A 20,391-nucleotide genomic window follows, 5' to 3' on the forward strand; every position below is an offset into this window, starting at 1 on the left:
TGGTCCCTAAATGCTAAGCCCCCTCTGTGCGTATGGCTTGTCAAGACGGACAGGCTCAGGGAGTATCCTACGCTTCACCGGGGAGGTCACCGGGGAGGTAAGTGCACACGGCTGTGAGCCGCTCCTCGCGCGCCCTCAGGGGAGGCCCCACACTGCGAACAAAGGTTTCTGGACCGCTCTATCCAGGACGCACCAACCGTGCGCTCTCGCGGCCGCCGGCGCGGTCCAGCCATTGGCAGGAGAGGTATAACGGCCCCGCAGCGTCTCGCCCCGCCTGCCCCGCAGCCCGGCCGCGTAGACATCAGCTCCGGGCGCAGCACAGGTGGGCTGGGGAAGCAGGGGACCTAGGCGAGCTACCGAGCGGGGTTGGAGGTTCGGGGACCCCTCGGCGCGCAGTCGCCTTTTCTCCTCTTCGCGGATGGGGGCGTGGGTGGCGCGGGCTGTGGCCCGCACCGGATCGGCTTCCTGAGCTTGCTTTCGCTTTGCCGGGGGCTTGGCGAGGCCTGAGCACCGCAAGCGAGCAGAGAGAGCCGCGCAGGTGGCCGCGCGGGAGGGGCGGGGAGCTGGCGCCTTAAACCCTGCGAGACCCCTGCCTTCTCCCGGAGCACGCGTCCCTGGCACCGGCTCGGTGCCCCGCGGCGCGCGTGGGTCCTGGCTGGCCGGAAGGCGCCCCTGACCTTGGTGTCTCCCCGTGCCAGGTCTGCGCAAGGGCCATGGGCGCCGCGCTAGGCACGGGCGCGCGGCTGGCTCTCCTACCCGGCCGGGCCTGCAGCGCTGTCCGGCACTGGGAGCCCCCCGCGCCCGCCCGAGGCTGCCACTCCAAGGCCGGCCCGGCGCGCCCGGTGCCCCTGAAGAAGCGCGGATACGATGTCACCAGGAACCCGCATCTCAACAAGGTAAAGGTCCGGAAGGGTAGGACGGCCCAAGCCACTATTCTGCGGCCCGCGGGATGGGCGCCCCGCCCCCTGGGCCAGGGGAGGATCCTTCCAGAGGGCCTTCCAGCGGCTTTACATTTTTGCCTTGGGGAGGCTTGGTGTAACTCGGTTTGGCTTTTTTACCACACCTCTTCTGCGTGGAAAGTGGTAATCAGTAATGCAGGAAGCCTAATTTCTTTTGTAAGAACAAATATAGACTGGGTTAAGGTCCTCATGGCCAGTCTGACTTGAGGTCAGATCTCCCCTTGATGCTTGCTGATTCTGTTGATCTTGGGCAGTTCATTTAACCTCTGTCCGTCCAAGTTTACCTGTCTGTAAAAGCGAAGCAGTCGTCTCGGGAGCGTTGTGAGATTTAAAGAGAAAATGGAGGTAGCATTCTTCGCACAGTACCTGACATCCAGTGAGAACAAATGTCAGCTAAGGTTATAATTATTCTGAGGAAAAGATTTTTAATTTGAGCAAGGGCAAGAAAGTCTAGAATTATGGAACGTTTAGACCTTGAAAGGGCATCACAGATCCTAATTCAAACCTCTCCTTTTACAAATGAGAAAACAAGACAAAGGGAACTTGCCCAAGGTCACCAGCTAGTTAGTTCTGGCTCTGCCACTGGAATCTGGGTCTGGATCTCAGGTGCTTGGGTCAAGTTCAGCCCACTGCTAACCCAGTGTTTAGGAGCACACACACTTGTTTCTGGGAGTAGAGTTTAGTATCATTGGTGTTAAAACCAAGAGACCTGGATTTGAGGCCTGTCTCCCAACACCTCCTTGATTTAACTTGGGCATCTCGTTTAATTTCTCTGAGGTTCAACTTTCTCCTGCTTAAAGTGGATATTATGACAGACCCACCATTCCTACCACATTCTGTTATTGTGACAATCAAATGCATTACTGAACTTGAAATCAAATTTTAAACTATATAAAGTGCTTGATAAATAAGTAATTACTACAAAATAAAAGTTTGAATAATTTCTTTGAATCAGGATTGTGAAATTCAAGTGAGGAAGTACTTGTGAAAAAGGTGTTTTTGAGAAATAGGAGCAATTATATAGATACTAAGTATTGTGATTATTTCCTGCAGAATTAATAGAAACTAAGAAAGAAAATTTTCTCTCAGCCTCCATCTATCACACTACAATCCCTGCTTCCCCCCAGAGAAACCCGAGATCCTTTGTATATTACTACTTTGGGATAGGTAAGGTGTTTTACGAATTTAAATTTACTTTGGTAGCAAATGTTAGAAAACTCAGCTCAAACTGGCTTAGGAAATAAGAGATTTCTTTAGCTGAATATCTAGAGGAAGGAAGGGTTTGACCCAGCAGTCCAGATGGCATCCTTAAGGGTGCAGGTTCTCTCTGGGTCTCTGCTCTGCTTTTGCAAGGTCAGCAGCACCCTCAGACTCCATCCAGTAGAGTCTTTCACCCGGATTCTGCCACAGTCCCCCGTCTCCTTTTTTCATACCACACCATCCAGGGATAGAAAGACATTTTCTTCTGGTAGCTCCTGTGGAAGAGAAAGGACACTTTCTCTGGAGCCTCAGAAAAAGAGTCTTTCTGTCTCATGGACTCTGATTGGATTCCCTTCCATCCCCAAACCGGTCACCATAATTTAAGTAAGTCAGGGCTCACCCCTGGATTTAAAGAGAGAGTTTAGGTTAGGGACACCCATACCAACTGGCTTAGAATAAAGGGAATATGGCTCCCCACCCTGCCCCCCAGTAAATCTGTGTATTGTCATCACAGGGAGGAGGGATAGATGCTGGAAAGCAAAATAATAAATTCCCACTACTGACCGTGATTGTTCGAGCGATCATTGCTTTAGAAATACTGGCATATTATAGTTAGCACTTAATGCTTTATGAATAGTTAAAAAAAAAATAAAAGGAGGACTTGAATGTCTCTTTTTTTGTTTTTAGCCCTAAGTTTATGGTTCCCTAAAAGCACTCTTGCCCCTTGCCCTTGTTCTTGATGTAATTTTTTCCTCCTAAATAATATAAATGGGTCATTATCCATAAATCTAGGGGCCCGAACTTTTCATGATGTTAAAGATTTTTTTTGTGTATCCCTGAAGTCAGCTGATGCTGGTCTGGGGTGAGGAGGGTATCTGGAGTGATGCTGAGAGAGGCTCTTGGCCTCCAGCATTCGCCCTTGGGGAGGGAGGGGAGACAATGGAGGGAGCATCACTGCCTAGGAGCTGCCCCTCTCTTCCCACTGAGGTGCCACCCTCTTGCTGTCCTGCTGACCTCCAGCACTCAGAGAGTGTCCAGGGAAGGCTTGGCGCTTGGCACTTTCCATCAGCCAGATGGGGAGACTTGCTGAGTTAAACAGAACAACTGAGGTTATCACTGAGAAAACAAGAGAAGGGCAGCTTTGAAAGGGACCAGTACTTAGTGGGTGGGTCTGTGGGTGGATTTTTTTCTGCTAGACTCCGAGCTCCTCCAGGGCAGGGACTGAGTTTCATGCATTTGTGGCAGGCACTGGGTAGTTCCTGAAGGGTGTAACAAGGGCATGAACATGAAAGCTAACATTACATTCTTCGAACATGTTCTCTGGGTTTGCCTCCCGCTTTTGACAGATCAGGAGAGGCATTTCAGTTGAAGCTTGAGGGCAGAGGGTCGTCAGGAGATGGAATTCTCTGAGAGAAGAAGAGCTGCCGCACAGGCCAAGCATCACTGCTCTTGTGCAGTCAGGGTCTGGTCCCTGCTCTGCCATAACCTCGCCGTGCGATCTGTGCTGAATCTCATTAGCCTCTCTGCCCATGTCACACCACTGCTATGAGGATCGCAGGGGTGAAATCATTTTGAAAACTGTACGGCACTAAGTATTAGATGATCGTGTTGACAAGTTCCAGAATCAGGGTTGGAAGCTCCCTTAGATATGGCCTAGTCTGGAATTGTTGGACGTGAAATTAGCTTGGGTCTAACCAGCACTTTTATGTTAAAGAAATGGGTTAGAATAGAATGAAAAAATAGTAAATGTATTAAACTTAATAAAGATAAGTATTATACCAAGTCACCATGTGAAATGCCAGTTTTTGCTGTGGATTGTCATTAAAAAAAAAAAAAGCTTTTGAAAACCACTGTTCTCATCCAGCATCTCATTTTCAGATGTAGAGACAGGCAGAGAAAGTCAGATGCCACAGAGATTGTCATTTGTTGCAGAAGTAGGCAGAGGAAGCCCCCCTCCAGATTTTCAGTCCACGGAATCACAATGACAGTTCTCATTCACATCTGCTTTGACTGATTCAGGCACATTCAGAACGATGACAGAACTGGAACTGGATGATTCCAAGTTCCCTACAGGAGTCTAGATTTTCTGATTGATGCAAATTCAGCAATACATCAATTTCAACTTCCCTTTAAAAAAAAAAACAAAACTAATATTGTGCCTTTCTTCTAAAATTTACATAATGACCTCTTCTGTTATCCATGTAGATTGTGGCAACAGTAAATCTGATTACATATTACAAGACATCAGACATATTTTACTTACATTAAACAGACAATTATCAACCCCATTTTATAGGGTATCTTCATAGGACAAATCATCCCCATCCTATTCATGTAGTAGCAAGTGAGCCATCAAAACGTTGCTGGCCCCAGCTTATCTCTGGCCTCTTTTGGGAAGGGATGTTCTATTCCCACTCCCCACACTAGACTTGAGTCCCCTCCCATTTGTCTTCTCACTCCATGTTTCTTTCCTTTCGGCACTGAGCACCCTGTTGTCATGGCTGGTTGATTTGTCTTCCACACTAGATCCTGAGCACCTTGAGGAGACTGTCTTGTCACACAATATTCTCTACGCCTGACTTGAGATGCTCAATAAATATTTGCTCTTTGAATGATCTCAATCGAGTCCTAACCCCTTTCCTCTCAATTTTATGGATCTTAATGTCACTGCTTTACAGTTAGCTTCATGCTCTTGTTGTCTAGAGTAGTGTCTACAAATAGCCTATTGGGAGGAAATACACCTACTTGACCTTAATCATCAGCTTGATGATTGGGGAAGACCATCAGCTTGATGGTCAGGGAAAGAATGAATGAAGCGTACTTGGTCCAGTCGCTGTGATTATGGACCAGTGCATTTCATGCAGCGGGGCCTTCATAAACTGCAAGGCGTGGTGACCGCCTTCACATGTGGACTAGATGGATGTAGATTAGTAAACGTGTTAAGGCCTGGGGGCCTGCACTACAGTGCTGGCTGCACATGTGAGGCCACGCAGGTTTTAGCTCAATCCTTCTACGTGCAGTGGTAATTTATTAGACTCCCACACAGCTGGGATTTGCCTTTGACTAAAGTATGTTTTTGTTCGGTGCCAGTTTAGAACTGGATCCTGCCTCCTTTGGGTTGGGGGGAGTCTGTCATCACACACTTGGCTTACTGATCAATCAGGAGGTGCTGGCTGGGTTGTACACTGAATTAGAAGTCTGTTGCAGATGCTGTTTTGTGTCCCAAAGGCCGATAACATAATGTGTCTTCCTGAGACCTCTGCTTCAGATGTGATGTTGGGTTGGGCCTCCTTGATTGATAAAGAAGGAATGCATTAAGTGAACATTATTTCCATAAGCAGCAGTTTGCTCTAGATCTAAGCCTCTTGTGCAGTGACTCAGGGCATCGAAGCTCAAATACTGTTCAGATATTTTAAGAACAAACAAGCAGAGGCAGGTTGGAATTAAATCCTTCCCTGTTGGGGCTTCCCTGGTGGCGCAGTGGTTGGGAGTCTGCCTGCCGATGCAGGGGACACGGGTTCGTGCCCCAGTCTGGGAGGATCCCACATCCTGCGGAGTGGCTGGGCCCGTGAGCCGTGGCCGCTGAGCCTGCGCGTCCGGAGCCTGTGCTCCACAACGGGAGAGGCCACAGCAGTGAGAGGCCCACGTACCGCAAAGAAAGAAAGAAAAAAAAATCCTTCCCTGTCAAATACTGTCCTGGCTTCATGGGATTGATAACACTTGGTGTTAGGGCTTTGTGCTTGGAACAGCTAAAAGAACTTGTATTAGTTAGGCTAAAGGTTAGGCAACTTCAACAAGGTAAACCCCAGACTCAGAGGCTTAAACAAGATAGAAGTGTATTTTTTTTTTTTGCGGTACGCGGGCCTCTCACTGCTGTGGCCTCTCCTGTTGCGGAGCACAGGCTCCGGACGCGCAGGCTCAGCGGCCATGGCTCACGGGCCCAGCCGCTCCGCGGCATGTGGGATCTTCCTGGATCGGGGCACAAACCCGCGTCCCCTGCATCGGCAGGCGGACTCTCAACCACTGCGCCACCAGGGAAGCCCGGAAGTGTACTTTTCACATGAACAAGTCTGGGTAGGCAATCGCAGGTTGGTATGTGGCTTGATTTTGTTGCTCTGCCATCCTCAGTGTGCATCTTACATTTCGTGGTCCAAGATGGTTGCTTCTAGGCTCTGCCATAATTCCATACAGAAGCCAGTCGGAAGGGAAAATACGCAATTTGGATGTTGCAAATATCACTTCCATTCACATCCAGTTGTCCTGAGCTTGGTCATACACCACACCTAGCTGCAAGGGAATCTCGGAAATGTAATCTTTAGCCGGGCACCCATATATCCACTTAAAAATTCTGTACCACTAAGGAAAGAAAGATTGGCTGTTGGGGAAACTGCTACAAAATGCTTATCTGAAATTTTAATTTGATTTACTGTCAATTTTATCCCAACCTTTAAAATCCATCAGTTTCTCCACATCCCCTCTGCCAGCAGCCTTGTTCACTCCTTCATCGTCTTGTGTCTCGATTAGGCAGGAGCCTTCCAGTGGCTCTCCAACCTGCAGTCCTGTTTCTTTCAATCTGCTTCTCTGTGTCTGTTGACCACACCTTGAGAGGCTAAAACCTTGCACACATCCTTAACCACTCTCTTTCTTTCAGACCCCATGTCCAATTCACCGGATAGTCCTGTTGCTCTGTCTTCAGACTAGATCTGGAATCCACCTTCTGCTCTCACCACGGGGCCCACCCTGACCTAAGGCACCACTATTTCTCTGCTGGATGACTGCAGTGTCCCCCTAGCTGCTCTCGTTGTGTTCCTCTTGTTCTCCACACAGCAGCCAGTGTGAGCCTTGTAAAATGAAATTTGATCAACGTCACTCTTCCGCTGGAAACCCTGCAGAGTCAAAGTTCTTACCATGCCCTGCATGGTTTGACTCTCCCTGACCTCATCTTTTGCTCCTCCTCAGCTTCACGTGCTGCCCAAACATGCTGGCCTCAAACACTCCAAGCATGCTCCTACCTGGAGTCTTTGCACTGGCTAATCCCTCTTGTAGAGCACACAGCCCCTACATAACCATGTGGTTAACTCTCTCACCTTCTTCAAGGCTCCTCACTTTCTCAGTGAGACCTATCAGACCACCCATGGGAAGTTGTAAACAGCCCTTTCAACCTTCTTGGTCTACTTTTCCTCCATAGTATTTGATACTTCCTAACATACTGTTTAATTTTCCTACTTACCATACCTCTTGGTTATTATGTGCATTTCCCCACTATAATGTAAGCTCCATTTAGGCAGGGATTTTTGTTTTATTTGTTCATTGATGTATCCAAGGTACTTAGAACAGTGCCTGGTCCATAGTTTGGTACCCAGTAAACAGTCATTGGATGAGTGAATCATTCAGAGAGACATCTACTGAGGCTTCTTCCTCTCATCCTTTCCCTTCCCCCTCCTCCTTCACCAAAGCCCCCCTTCTTTTCCTCTGGTGCTTTTCCTTCCCCGGTATCCTCCTCTATGGGGTTTATATGCCCAAGATCACTTGTATCTGGAATGTGGATAAATCTCACATCAGACCTCTGTGTGCCCAGAGGCCCACTTACTGTGAAGACTGGAGAAGCACAACACAGATGTTCACCCTTTGTTATTTCCAGTTTTACCAGCCAAGCCTGGGGAAAAGGAGACCCTATTCTGGAGACACAGATGGTACCTTGAAAGCAGAGATGGATGGAGACATTCTTGAGGCTCACAGAAAAAAACAAAGGGTGGGGGGTGTCCAGGCTGTGGGCCAGAGATAGGAAACCCCGGCTTCTGTCAGCATCTCCAACTTCCTAGAACTCCCACCCTCTACTTTGAGTCTTGGTAGCCCCCATCCCTGCTCTGAACTTCTCTGATTTCCCCGTGCTGCAGCACCCCTGCTGAAGATACGGGAAACCATGTTATAGATTCAGTGACCCCCACCCCTGTTCATATGTTGAAGCCCTATCTCCCTAATGTGATGGTATTTTGGAGGGGGGGCCTTTGGGAGGTAGAGCCCTCATGATGGGATTAGTGTCCTAATAAAAAGAGAAAGGCCACTAATCCTCTCCCTCTCTGCCATGTGAAAGTAGAGCAAGAAAAATGACCATCTGCAAGCCAGGAAGTTGGTTCTCACCAGGAACTGAATCGGCCATACCTTGGTCTTGGACTTTCAGCCTCCAGAATCGTGAGAAGTAAATTTCTGTTGTGTAAGCCACCCAGTCTATGGTATTTTGTTATAGCAGCCCAACTGGGCTAAGATATCATAACTGCCTTAAGACGAGGAACTGCCTCGTATCTCGGGGTCAGGAAATCAAGGAAGTGTGGGATGGGATGCAGGAGCACAGGAGGAAGATCTGCTACTCCTAGAACCCAAAACGGATGCTCAGAAAGTGATTTCTCATAAACATGTTGTTATAAACAGTCGAATTGTTCTCCAAAGAAAGTATATTATGTGTTAGATTAGCATTTGTGTGATCATTATGAAGATTTCAGAAATGTTGGCTTATGTTTATGAATGCTTAATTCAAAATGCAAAACACTAAGTGGAATCTATATCCATGAGCATTACTGTAGAAAGATGTAGCTCTATAAAAAGACTGGGAACTAAATGTGTGAAAATGATCATGTTAGGGCAGTGGAATTATGGGAGATTTATTTCCTCTTTATATAATTTTCTTTAATGGTCCATTGTCTTTTCAATTTTAGGTTACGGTTTCTGTTGGAAATTGAGTTTCTAGAGCCAAGTAAATAACAGATCAACTTTTGGAAGTTGACCCATCTGTAACACAAGGGTGGCACTCTGATCCTGTGGAAATCCCTCTAAAATAGTCTTATTTCAAGATTTGCTTGCATATATTTTCTTATCTTCTAGAGGCAATGTGTTTAGATTCATGTAATAAAATGTCAACATGGGAACCCTCCACCTGTCCTGAAAACAGTGGTAAACAGCAGTATCTAGAGTCTGTAACAGCAGCACTGGAGGGCAAATCCCACACAGAAATTCATGTTGTCTGGCTCAGACGGGCCAAATGGTGTCAAAGTCAATCTAAATCTGGACTCTCTATATGGAGTTTCTGTGGATGCTTTTTCAGCCTCATCTCCAGCCTCTGTTTCCAGTTTCTCTTGGTCCTCTTGGGCCTCTGTAGGCTCTGGGGGTTACGGCTTTATTTTACTTTGCATTTGTGTCATTTCTACCAAAGGTTTCTTTTATCATCTACTCTCTCCTTTCCAATGCCAGTCTTATAGTGAAGGGCAGGGGGAGAAGGCGTTTTGATTCATGTGGCCATTGAAAAGGGGTCAATGGTGTGAGGCACTTTTGTTTGCAAAGACGAGGTTATAGTCAGCTTCCAGATCTTCACTTTGATGTGTAGAAAGTATAATACATTGGGAAATCCTTGGGGTGGTGTCTCACTGCCTCTGTGACACAGAGCACAAAAGATGCTCTATGACTGTGTGATGAAAATCTGAGGGCTAGCCCATGATTGGGGGTGCCAGGGTCAGCAGTTAAAAGCATGCATTCATTCTGTACCCAGATGGTTGCTTGGCAGCCTGGTGAAAACACAGCTCCTACCCAAAGGACAAAGTAAAGAGTAAAAAGTACTCAGTCATTTGAGGAGAGGGTTTTGGGGTAGAAAGATCATCAGCTTTTGAGGAACTTGAATAAGAGAAAATTAAAGCTGCTTTGCTTTCAAAAGTGATATGAAAAGCTAGAGGGACCATAGGGGATAGAGTTGAATGATTAGCAACTTGAGAATATTATTCTTTTTAAAGCATTTTGTCTGGATCCTGTATCGTTGTTTGGTAGTAATCTCCATGAAGCCCGTAGCATAATGGTCCTGAAACACACTCCCCTGTGGTGTGGAACTCTGGAGAAGGCAGACCCTGTTTGTTCCTTTGTTTTGTTTTGCCTTGTTCTTTCAGAAAAGAGCAGGAGGGAGGCAGCATCTGCACAAGGTGGCACCTCTTCTGAGTTGTCGATCTGTGCAGTGACTTTCCCCATGAGACAAAGGCTGTCATGTTCCCTCATGACTTCAGTGGAGCTGGGTCTCCATTCACAGTAGACGGTTCCCATCCCCACTTTGTCCGGTTTCTGAAGGAGGTGTTGAGGATTCCAACCTAGATTCATATTATACTGAATTTCCTTCAGTAGCAGAACGCCTTATGGAAGGAATCCAAGTCATAACGATAAGAGCTGGCATCTTTTTGGACATACGATGTGCCATGGATTGCTCTAAGCAGTTTCTACACATTAACTCATTTAATACAATATCACAATGCTTTGACATACACTGTCGTATTACAGATGAGAACGCTGAGGTTTAAGGAGGTTAGCTAACTTGCTGGAGGTCTGGCAGTTCGTAGTGGCAGAGCTGGGTCTTGAACCTGGGCCATCTTGTTTTAGGGCCCACATCCTCACCCCCTTCTGCTGTACTGCCACTTCCAGTGTGTAAGTGCCCTCTCACTTACACTGGTATATAAAGTCTGATGCTCTGGTGCCTTGCCAGTTATACGGGGGACAGTCGCTGCTGTGGCCCTCTGATGGGCTATGACCATACCCGCTGGCTCTGTTAGAATCAGAATCTGGGACTCGGAGGGAACTTTGAAAATCACTGGATACCTCCTCTTGGCCCTCTAAATTTGTGTAATTCTCCCAAGACTCATTTGTTTATTTATTAAATTTATTCATTAGACATTTGCTGAGTGTCTATTATATATTTTAGGCAGTGGAACCTCAGTGGTGGATACAACACTTCTTTTGCCTTCAGGAGCTTATGTGTGAGGGGGTGGAGGTGGGGACCAGTTAGTAAGCAGACGGTTTCAGTTCAGAAGGGCGGTGTGATGTGAAGAACGTGTACTAGTGCTACGGGAGCTTGGGAGAGGGGTGCGAAAACACTCTTCCCTCTGGTAGTTCTGTCATCACTGACTCTGTGGAAGAGCAGTCGGCAGATGAAGGTGATGGAAGAGAAGTCGTCTAGGTCAAACCATGAGAGAGAATGGCTTTCTCTCTGAGAACAGCCACCTTTTGTGGTTGAATGTGCAGAAATTGAGCAGTAGGCCCATACCTTGTAAGGGGCCCCATTTTCAGAGAGCTAAATAATTTTACAAAACCTCTAATCTACAAGCAGAGTTAATGATAGATCTCTAGGACTGTGACATGCCCTTTTATTTTGTTCTTTTCGTTCCTTTTGTGTTTCCCAACTCCTGGAGGTACCATTCACAGTGGGTTCACTTATCAAAATCTTTAGGGTTCAGCTCTCCAGGGCCACCTCTGCCGTGCCACCTTCCTTGATAATGCCCCATGCAAGTGGCTCGTTCACCCTCTGCGCTCCTCTGGCATGTAGCCTGTGTAGTCATGGCCCTTTTCTACATTTGGTTTCAGTATATACTCATAACGCATGTGTCTGTCTCCATCTGGATGTCATCTTCAGAGCCAGGACCCCCTTTTAGGCACTGCATGGCTCGCACGATGCCTTCTTCATAGTATACTCTCAATAAAAGTTAGTGATGTGAATTACTTTCACATTGCCTCCTGGACACATCAGAAACCGCTCTGGTGAACACTGACAGTACACAACTCCATCTGCCATCTCTTCTAAAAAGATGGTGACAATATAATTATGCTTAGATCTCTCCATGGGGCTTGGAGGATTTTGAAAGCCAAGAGAAATATTTTATTTTGGTCATAAAAATTTCAGGAACCCATTCCTTTTTTTTTTTTTTTTTTTGCCGTACGCGGGCCTCTCACTGTTGTGGCCACTCCTGTTGCGGAGCACAGGCTCCGGACGCGCAGGCTCAGCGGCCATGGCTCACGGGCCCAGCCACTCTGCGGCATGTGGGATCTTTCCGGACCGGGGCACGAACCCGTGTCCCCTGCATCAGCAGGTGGACTCTCAACCACTGCGCCAGGGAAGCCCAGGAACCCATTTCTTTAAAAGAGTTTTCTGCCCTGATGCTGTACCAGGTGCCTTTCATCTAAAGAACAGCACCTTTATGATCAGATGATTTATTCTCATCCTTGAGGCTGCTTAAGACCCTAGATTTAGACCTCTGTAACTAGTAACAGGTTAAAGGATTCTGGTGGTGAAGGAAAACTGTCAGCTAGAATCAGCTGTGTGTGCCCCCTTCCCCCTCCCCCCATCACCAGGGCACAGCCTGTGACCAGATAGTAGGCAACAGAGCACACTGGCTATGATCTAGGGATTTGGAGTCAGAAAAGCCCAAGGTTCCGGTTCCAGCTCAGCCATCCACTATATGTGGGATTTTGGGAAGGGCACTTCATTTCTCTAAGCCTCAATTTCCACATCTGTGAATGGGGATGATAACAAAATATACCCACTTCACAGGGTGCTATAATGATTAAATGAAACAATGTATGTAAGCACATTGTAAGTGCTCAATTAATTCTCAGCGAATCCAGAGCTCTAAAAATTTTGCTCCGTTTCTAACATAGTGTGAAGCCCTGTGTGGGCCTCAGAAGAGGGCACAGACTTAATAGGGTTTAGACCTGGTCCTTGCCCTTCTGGAGAATCCAGTCCAGAAGGAGAGAGGAAGACTGAGGAATCCAAACTCATTCTCCATGGGTGTGGATACATCGGATTTTGGCAGAGACTTGATAAGAAAGGAGTGAATCCAAGAAGAGGCAGGTTGAATAGAGACTTTACAAATAATTTCTGGGTACTTGATGGATCTTAAGCTGGATGATCTAGATGTTTGTCTGAAAGAAAATGAAATTAAAAAGACTTCAGCAGCAGAAAACAGAGTGCCATTTGAAAACCTGGTACTTCCAGAATTTAAAGCTGGTGTTGAAGGGAGTGGCTACTGTCATACCCCAAAGGAATCTCAGGATTTTGCCCCAACATTTTGGCACGTTCTAACCAAAGTTTTTAAAAAGAACATTGATCCAAAGTAGCTGGATTTTTTTATCCATTAACTTGTCTTTTTGTCTCTCATCTGTCTATCTATCTATCTATCTATCTATCTATCTACCAACCATCACTACAACACTCCCAGTCTTGTGAGATCATGATAGCAAGACAGCAAGACAAGAGAATGTCTGCTAGGGTAGTTTAGCATTAAAGTTAAAAAGTTGCTTCAAATCCAGCTAAAGAGGGCATGACTGGGCCCACCTCACCTAGCAGGGAGTTTAGATAGTCCTCCAGCTCCATACACTCTGCCTTGGGTAATGAATAAATTAATTGCATATGCATATTTTAAATGAGCATCTCTCCTCTATAAGAACCCAGGATGAGCATTCCCCAAAAGACTATGAAGAGGTCATCTTGTCCAGCCCTTTGTCTTTGAGCAGATAAGATCCATTGATCTGTATGTCTGTTTTTGTGCCAATACCACACTATTTTGATTACTGTAGCTTTGTAGTATTGTCTGAAGTCTGGGAGAGTTATGCATCTTGCCTTTTTTTTTCCCCCTCAGGATTTCTTTCACAATTCTGGGTCTTTTATGGTTCCATACAAATTTTTGGATTATTTGTTCTAGTTCTGTGAAAAATGTCATGGGTATTTTGATAGGGATCGAATTAAATCTGTAGATTGCTTTGGGTAGTATTGCCATTTTAACAATATTAATTCTTACAATTCAAGAACATGGGGTGTCTTACCATTTCTTTGAATCCTCTTTAATTTCCTTTATTAATGTTTTACAGTTCTCAGCATGTAAGTCTTTTACCTCCTTGGTCAGGTTTATTCCTAGGTATTTTGGGTTTTTTGGTGCTATTTTAAAAGGTATTGTTTTTTTACATTCCCTTTCTGATATTTTATTGTTAGTGTAAATAAATGCAACCAACTTTTGAATGTTAATCTTGTATTCTGCTGCTTTACTGAATTAATTTACTAGATCTAGTAGTTTTTGTGTAGAGTCCTTAGCGTTTTCTTTTTTTTTTTTAATTAATTAATTAATTTATTTATTTATTTTTGGCTGTGTTGGGTCTTTGTTTCTGTGCAAGGGCTTTCTCTAGTTGTGGCAAGCAGGAGCCACTCTTCATCGCGGTGTGCAGGCCTCTCACTGTCGCAGCCTCTGTTGTTGCAGAGCACAGGCTCCAGACGCGCAGGCTCAGTAGCTGTGGCTCACAGGTCCAGTTGCTCCGCGGCATGTGGTATCTTCCCAGACCAGGGGTCAAACCCATATCCCCTGCGTTGGCAGGCAGATTCTCAACCACTGCGCCACCAGGGAAGCCCAGCGTTTTCTATATATAGTATCATGTCATCTGCTTATAGTGACAGTTTTACCTCTTCCCTTCCAATCTGTTTCAATGGAACAGAATAGAGAGCCCAGAAATGAACCCATAAACCTACAGTCAATTCATCTTCTACAAAGGAGGCAAGAATATAAAATGGGAAAAAGTATCATTAGCAAGTGGTGCTGGGAAAGTTGGACAGCTGCATGTAAATTAATAAAGTTACAACACACCCTCACACCATGCACAAAAATAAACTCAAAATGGCTTAAAGACTTAAACGTGAGACATGACACCATAAAACTCCTAGAAGAGAGCGTAGGCAAAACATTCTCTGACATAAATTGTACCAGTGTTTTCTTAGGTCAGTCTCCCAAGGCAATAGAAATAAAACCAAAAATAAACAAATGGGATCTAATCAAACTTACAAGCCTTTGCACATCAAAGGAAACCATAAAAAAATGGAAAGACAAACTATGGAATGGGATAAAATATTTGCAAGTGGTGCTACAGACAAGGGCTTGATCTCTAAAATATACAAACAGCTCATACAACTCAATACCAAAAGAACAAACATCCCAATTGGAAAAATGGGCAGAAAAAAAAAAAAAGAAAAATGGGTAGAAGACCTTAATAGACATTTCTCCAAAGAAGACATACAGATGGCTAAAAAGCACATGAAAAGATGCTCAACATCGCTAATTATTAGAGAAATCAAAACTACAGTGAGGTACCACCTCATACCAGTCAGAATGGCCATCATTATAATGTCTACAAATAACAAATGCTGGAGAGGGTGTGGAGAAAAGGGAACACCCTTTCACTGTTGGTGGGAATGCAAACTGGAGCAGCCACTATGGAAAACAGTGTGGAGGTTCCTCAGAAAACTAAAAATAGAATTACTTTATGATCCACCAATCCCACTCCTGGGCATATACCCGGACAAAACTATAATTCAAAAAGATACGTGCACCCCTATATTCATAGCAGCAGTATTCACAATAACCAAAACATGGAAACAGGGAAGCCCACGTGTTCATGTTAAACAATGTATATTGCAAACCTAAACATCTGCTGACCCAGCTCGTGCTATCACTCCTGTGTGTCCATTTCCGATGAACGGACATGTTCATGACGCCCACCTTCATCTTGGGATTTCTGTTTTTCTCTGCAGTAACATGATCTTGAAGACAGTCCACCAACCATTTGACAGCAAGCTCAGCCCTCCTGTCAGACCCTCCCTTATCTTTTATTTTTGGGCTCTTCTAGCCCATAATTATTTGTTTTGACTGGTGAAATCACTTTGGTCACAGGACAGTGAATAGCAATGCAGTTGCCTCCTGATAAAGCAGGTGCAGAGGGAGATGGTGTGAAGAAAAGCCTATTAACAGCCATTTTTAGAAACAGCCTTCGAAATCTGCCTGTCGGAGCTGAAAGATTTCCCCTGTTCTCACACTTCAAGAGCTGGCAGCAGCTTCCCCTCGTGTCTGAGGAGCCTCGGAATCTGCCTAGCCATGCCTGTGGGAGAGGATGGCATGGGTGCCAGTGGGGCAGCTGGCCAGGTGGTGCCAGGAGGGAGGGCATGCCAAGCAGGGGGACAGTGCAGCCTCCAGTAACCAGCCTTGGCTGTGGGGCTGCAGGGTCTTGAGCATCCTCAGCTGCTTTTTTGTTGACTGAGCTGTTCAATGTTCTGTGACCTTCTACTCGTCAAATGCGCACAGAGTCAGCTGCCTCCTCTGGGACTCATAATTGCTAGAATAATAATGTTAGAAATAATAAATTCTAATTAATTATTATTATAATAAACACTTACCTAATGCCTTGCATGTCAGGTCCTCTTATAGGTGCTTTGTATTTATTATTCCCAAGCAGAGAAAAAAAGTATGAAGAAGGTAAACTTTGCCTATAGCTCCCTCACCTCCTGTTTCCATGGCTTCCTCTCCTTTACAGATCTCTATCCAAGACATCCTGAGGGTCTTCATGGTATCGCTAGGATGTCTAGGGCTGCCAACCTAACAGACCTTTATATCGCACAGAATCCTGCTTCCTGACCCGGATCTCATCTCTTTCTTTACTTCCTTCTCTGCCTCCCCATCCAACCATCCATCCATCCATCCATCCATCCATCCGTCCGTCCATCTGTTCATGTGTTCATCCATCTGTCCATCCATCCAACTATCAGATGTTTATTGAGCACCTACCATCTACCAGGCATTGTTAGGTGTTGGGAATAACATAGTAGATATGACAGCTACGATCCTTCTTCTTATCAAATATGTAACCTAGTGAGAAAGACAGTAAGTAAACAAAAGTGTACAGATGGGTTATTAGTGGTAGAGAAGAAACAAACAGTGTATGGCATGAGGGAATAATAGAGGGTCTACTTCAGTGGTGAGAGAAGACCTCTTAAGAGGTGATATTTGAGAAAAGACCTAGGGAAAGAGGAGCCAGCGGGCGGAGAAGCCAGGGTAAGAGTGCTTTGGGCAGAGACAACAGCCAGAGGCCGCAAACACCTTGGCATGGCAGGTTCTGGGAACTGACAGCAGGCAGTCCAGTAGGAGTGAGCGGGGGGAATTGCCTAAAATCAGGGTGGAGATGGCTCGGGGATCTCAGTTATGTGCAGGACCTTGGCATTTGTGGGATATGGGCTGGGTTCCGTACTCCGGAAAGCGGGACACTATTAAATGGTTCTAAGCAAGGAAGGGATGTGATCGGCTTTAGGTTCATGAAAGATCTCTCTGGCTGCCATGTGGAGAACAGACTGGAGGGGGCAGGAGTGGAATTGGGAAGCCCAGTTAGAGGCCCTGCAGCAGTGGGAGCGTGAGAGGGCAGCGGCTGGGCTGAGGGAGGGAGCAGGGAGAGGAGGGGGGTGGTTGGACTGGGAATCAGGTTTGAGTGTAGAATGAACAGGACGAGTCCCCTGCGTCCTTCACCTTCAGATTCACCCGGACTCAGCAAGTATTTTCCCTGCCGAGTCACCGCCCCGCCCCCGGCCATAGTTAATCACCACTGTTTATTTCAGTTACTTCCTGTCCTTCCTCAGCACCCTTCATAATAACAAGGAAATGGAATGTTTGCCTTTTACCTTTGGGGCTTCCTGACTGGTCATCTCATTTGATGCTCACAAGGCAGACCTTTGCTTTATAGGGGAGACACCAGGACCCAGAGAGCCTACGTGAGTTGCCCATGGTCTCCTGGATAGTAAGGGACAGCAACAGGACTCAGTCCAGGTTTCCTGAGACCATCCAGTGGTTTATTCAGAAACATCTATTGAGCACCTACTGTGTTCCAGGCACTGTGCTGGGTTCAAAAAATGAAGAGGTGAATCAGTCATGGTCCTTGCTGTCAAGGAACCTAGAGTTCAGAGGAAGAGAAAGATTTGCAAGCTCACAGTGTAATGCAGTATAATAGGTTTTATATTGTATTAAAAGTGTGTTATTAATAACGTCCAAGTAATTTTTGTCTTGGTGGGGAGAAACAAGGTGACATTTCTTTAAGTGGGTGACCTTTGGTCCTTATATTAAATTACACAGATAATGTGTTGCATAAAGTAAAAAAAAATTTGCTCTGACCTCTTTTCCGAGGTAACTACTTGTTTTTTCTTGGTGCTAAGACCTAAAAGATATATAGGAATTCCCTGGGTGGACGAAGTGGGGCAAGATATTCCAAGCAAATACAGCAGAGCGGCACGGTATTGTGAGGACCTGCGGTGATTCTGAAGGAGGGCAGGGTGTGTGGAGGGATGGCGCTGGAGAGCAGGCAGGGGCCAGACCTGCCTAGGGGTCTGGGGCTGCTCTTGGCCTGGGGGAAGACTTGGACGTTAGTCCTGAAGGTGACTGGAAAGGGACACAGTGGGATTCAAGCTACAGACAGATCACTCCGGCCCAAGGAAGGAGACAAGAGCAGAGTCGGGGAGACTAGAGAACAAGGAATTCAGCTCCCATGAGGGATATGAGGAGGACCTGAGGTGGCCAGTGGTGCTGTGGACACAGATGTGAGAGGTGCTTAGGAAGTGGACGACTGTGTCCCTTACAGAATTCCTTGAGCTCCATGGTAGCAGCAAAAGGAATCCAAGGTTTATTGCCAATATTCTAAAAAAAACCCTAATGGAAACCTTATATGTTTCTACCATAAATGTATACAGCTTAATCACTGTGTCACATTCCTCTGTCTTCGCCTAGAATTAAACCAGATAAAACTATTAATACTGATGATCTCATGCTAGTAGCAGAAGTTCTGTCTGCCAGTTATGTGTATCTTAAACATTGGAAAATAAATTTATTATAAATGCAAGATGTTTCAAAACATGAAATTCCAAAGGAGTTTCCCAAAGGAGTACTTCGGGACTGGTGAAAATGTGATGAATTACTGACCTGGGCTCTGTTTTTCTGAAGTGTTTTATTGTGAATATTGGTGTCATTGACCTTTATCTAACTAACCATCCTTGTTCTGGCTCTCCTCTCACAAAGCAACACTCTGATTATAATTTTATCTCCGAAAGTGGAGAGAATGCACTGAGTCGTGCTCACGTTTGCTGGCGTTTTTATCATGATGGGGACATTGCTCAGCCTCCCAGGCAGTAATTAACATCACTGCCCCCCAACACAAAGACGTGGGTGAGACGCTATTTTAACACCTGTAGGAGTTTATGGGACTTCCTTCTTCTTCAGTGCTTTCTCTCAGTTCCCTGGAAAAACAGTAATTCCTTACACCGAAAATGGAAAGAATGTTCATGGTTTGGAAGTATATTTTCTAGATGAGAATTTCCTTCCTTTAGGTATTTTTTCCCCTTCCTTCCTCTCTTTTGTTTTCTGAGAAGACTTAGGTGGAATAGAAACAAGAATTTGAAGTTCATGCTATATGAACCTTTCACAGATTTGGCCTCCATAGACAAGTGCTGTCACTTTCTCTGTTGGATTGGGTTTTCGCTTGCCTTTCTCTTTGCTGAGTCCTGGTTTGTCTTTACGAACCATGATTCCCGGAGAAGGAAAATAGAAAGTCAGAAGCTTACAGGAATGATTTTCTTGGCTAATTCGACCCAGTATCAGTCACTTGTCTAGGTAAATAACTATGGAAAGATTTTTAAGAAGAGGTAAAGTTGTAATAGAATCAGCAATAAGAATACCGTAGTAAGCCAACTCTTGTTTTCTCTGCATTTTTTGGTGTCATCTGGGCAAGATGATCAGTCACGTGATATGACTCTAACCATGAAGCCATGGACAACATAGAAAGTTCAATGATGAAAACAAGGTTCCCAGAATGAAAATTCTTGGGAGGCTAGTCGTCTTACAGTTCTTGCAAAATTGTAAGAAATCTTTGGTTTTATGCAGTGGGTGTCCCAAGTCTTTGATCTTGTGTAACTTACCCTGTGTAATATAACTGCAGTGGTCTTTAATTCATCCTCTTCAAAAGTGAGTTTTTATAAGGGGTCTTAACACTGTAAACATTTCATAATATTGTAGCTTCAAAGAAGGAGGGTTGTAAACACATTTGCATCCATTTAGCCAGTGGTTTGTAGATCTGAGGGACTCTTAGGTCTCTGTTTTCCATGGGGAAAGCATGTATTCCATTGGCTTTGCCTCTGAAATGTAGTTCCCACTAGCTCTCTCAGAGAGCAAGGGCTTCGTTAGCATCTTTGGTCAAATAACCTTTTCTGAGGAATTTTTATTTGGTTTTTGTGTTTTATTTTGGTTTTGGTCTGCCTTAAACTGTCTTGTTAATTTTGCTATTGCTTTCTTATCTTCCTTACTAAGTGAGTGAGAACACTTTCTTCCAGCTCTCTTCTTTTCTGCATGGTGTCAGGACATGGTATCCAGTCCATTAGAGTCGCATAAGGGTTATTGAAAATTATACTAAATTTGAATATATACTATGCATTCATTCTTCTAGGATGTACTAACACGTGCCTTTCTTTACCCCAGTGAAACAGAGTATATTGTGTTCACTTAATTGGATTCCCAGTTGTCGAACATGATGATGTTAAGCCTCTGGGGAGTCAGAAACACTTTCTCCCCCATTTCTTGCCATCAGCAGT

General features: G+C 45.3%; 1 protein-coding gene across 1 annotated transcript in view; it reads left to right on the forward strand.

The window, feature by feature from the left end:
• Nucleotides 1-259: 259 nt before the first annotated feature.
• The window catches only part of ME3 (malic enzyme 3), a 199,204-nt gene continuing 179,072 nt past the window's right edge, over nucleotides 260-20,391 (forward strand). The window contains exons 1-2 of the mRNA XM_065881257.1: nucleotides 260-372; nucleotides 699-896. Coding sequence (XP_065737329.1) covers nucleotides 714-896 — 183 coding nt within the window. The 5' untranslated portion in view covers nucleotides 260-372; nucleotides 699-713. The remainder of the gene's footprint in view (nucleotides 373-698; nucleotides 897-20,391) is intronic.

The sequence above is a fragment of the Phocoena phocoena genome, chromosome 8 (assembly GCF_963924675.1).
Source record: "Phocoena phocoena chromosome 8, mPhoPho1.1, whole genome shotgun sequence".
In the NCBI taxonomy this organism is placed as follows: Eukaryota; Metazoa; Chordata; class Mammalia; order Artiodactyla; family Phocoenidae; genus Phocoena; species Phocoena phocoena.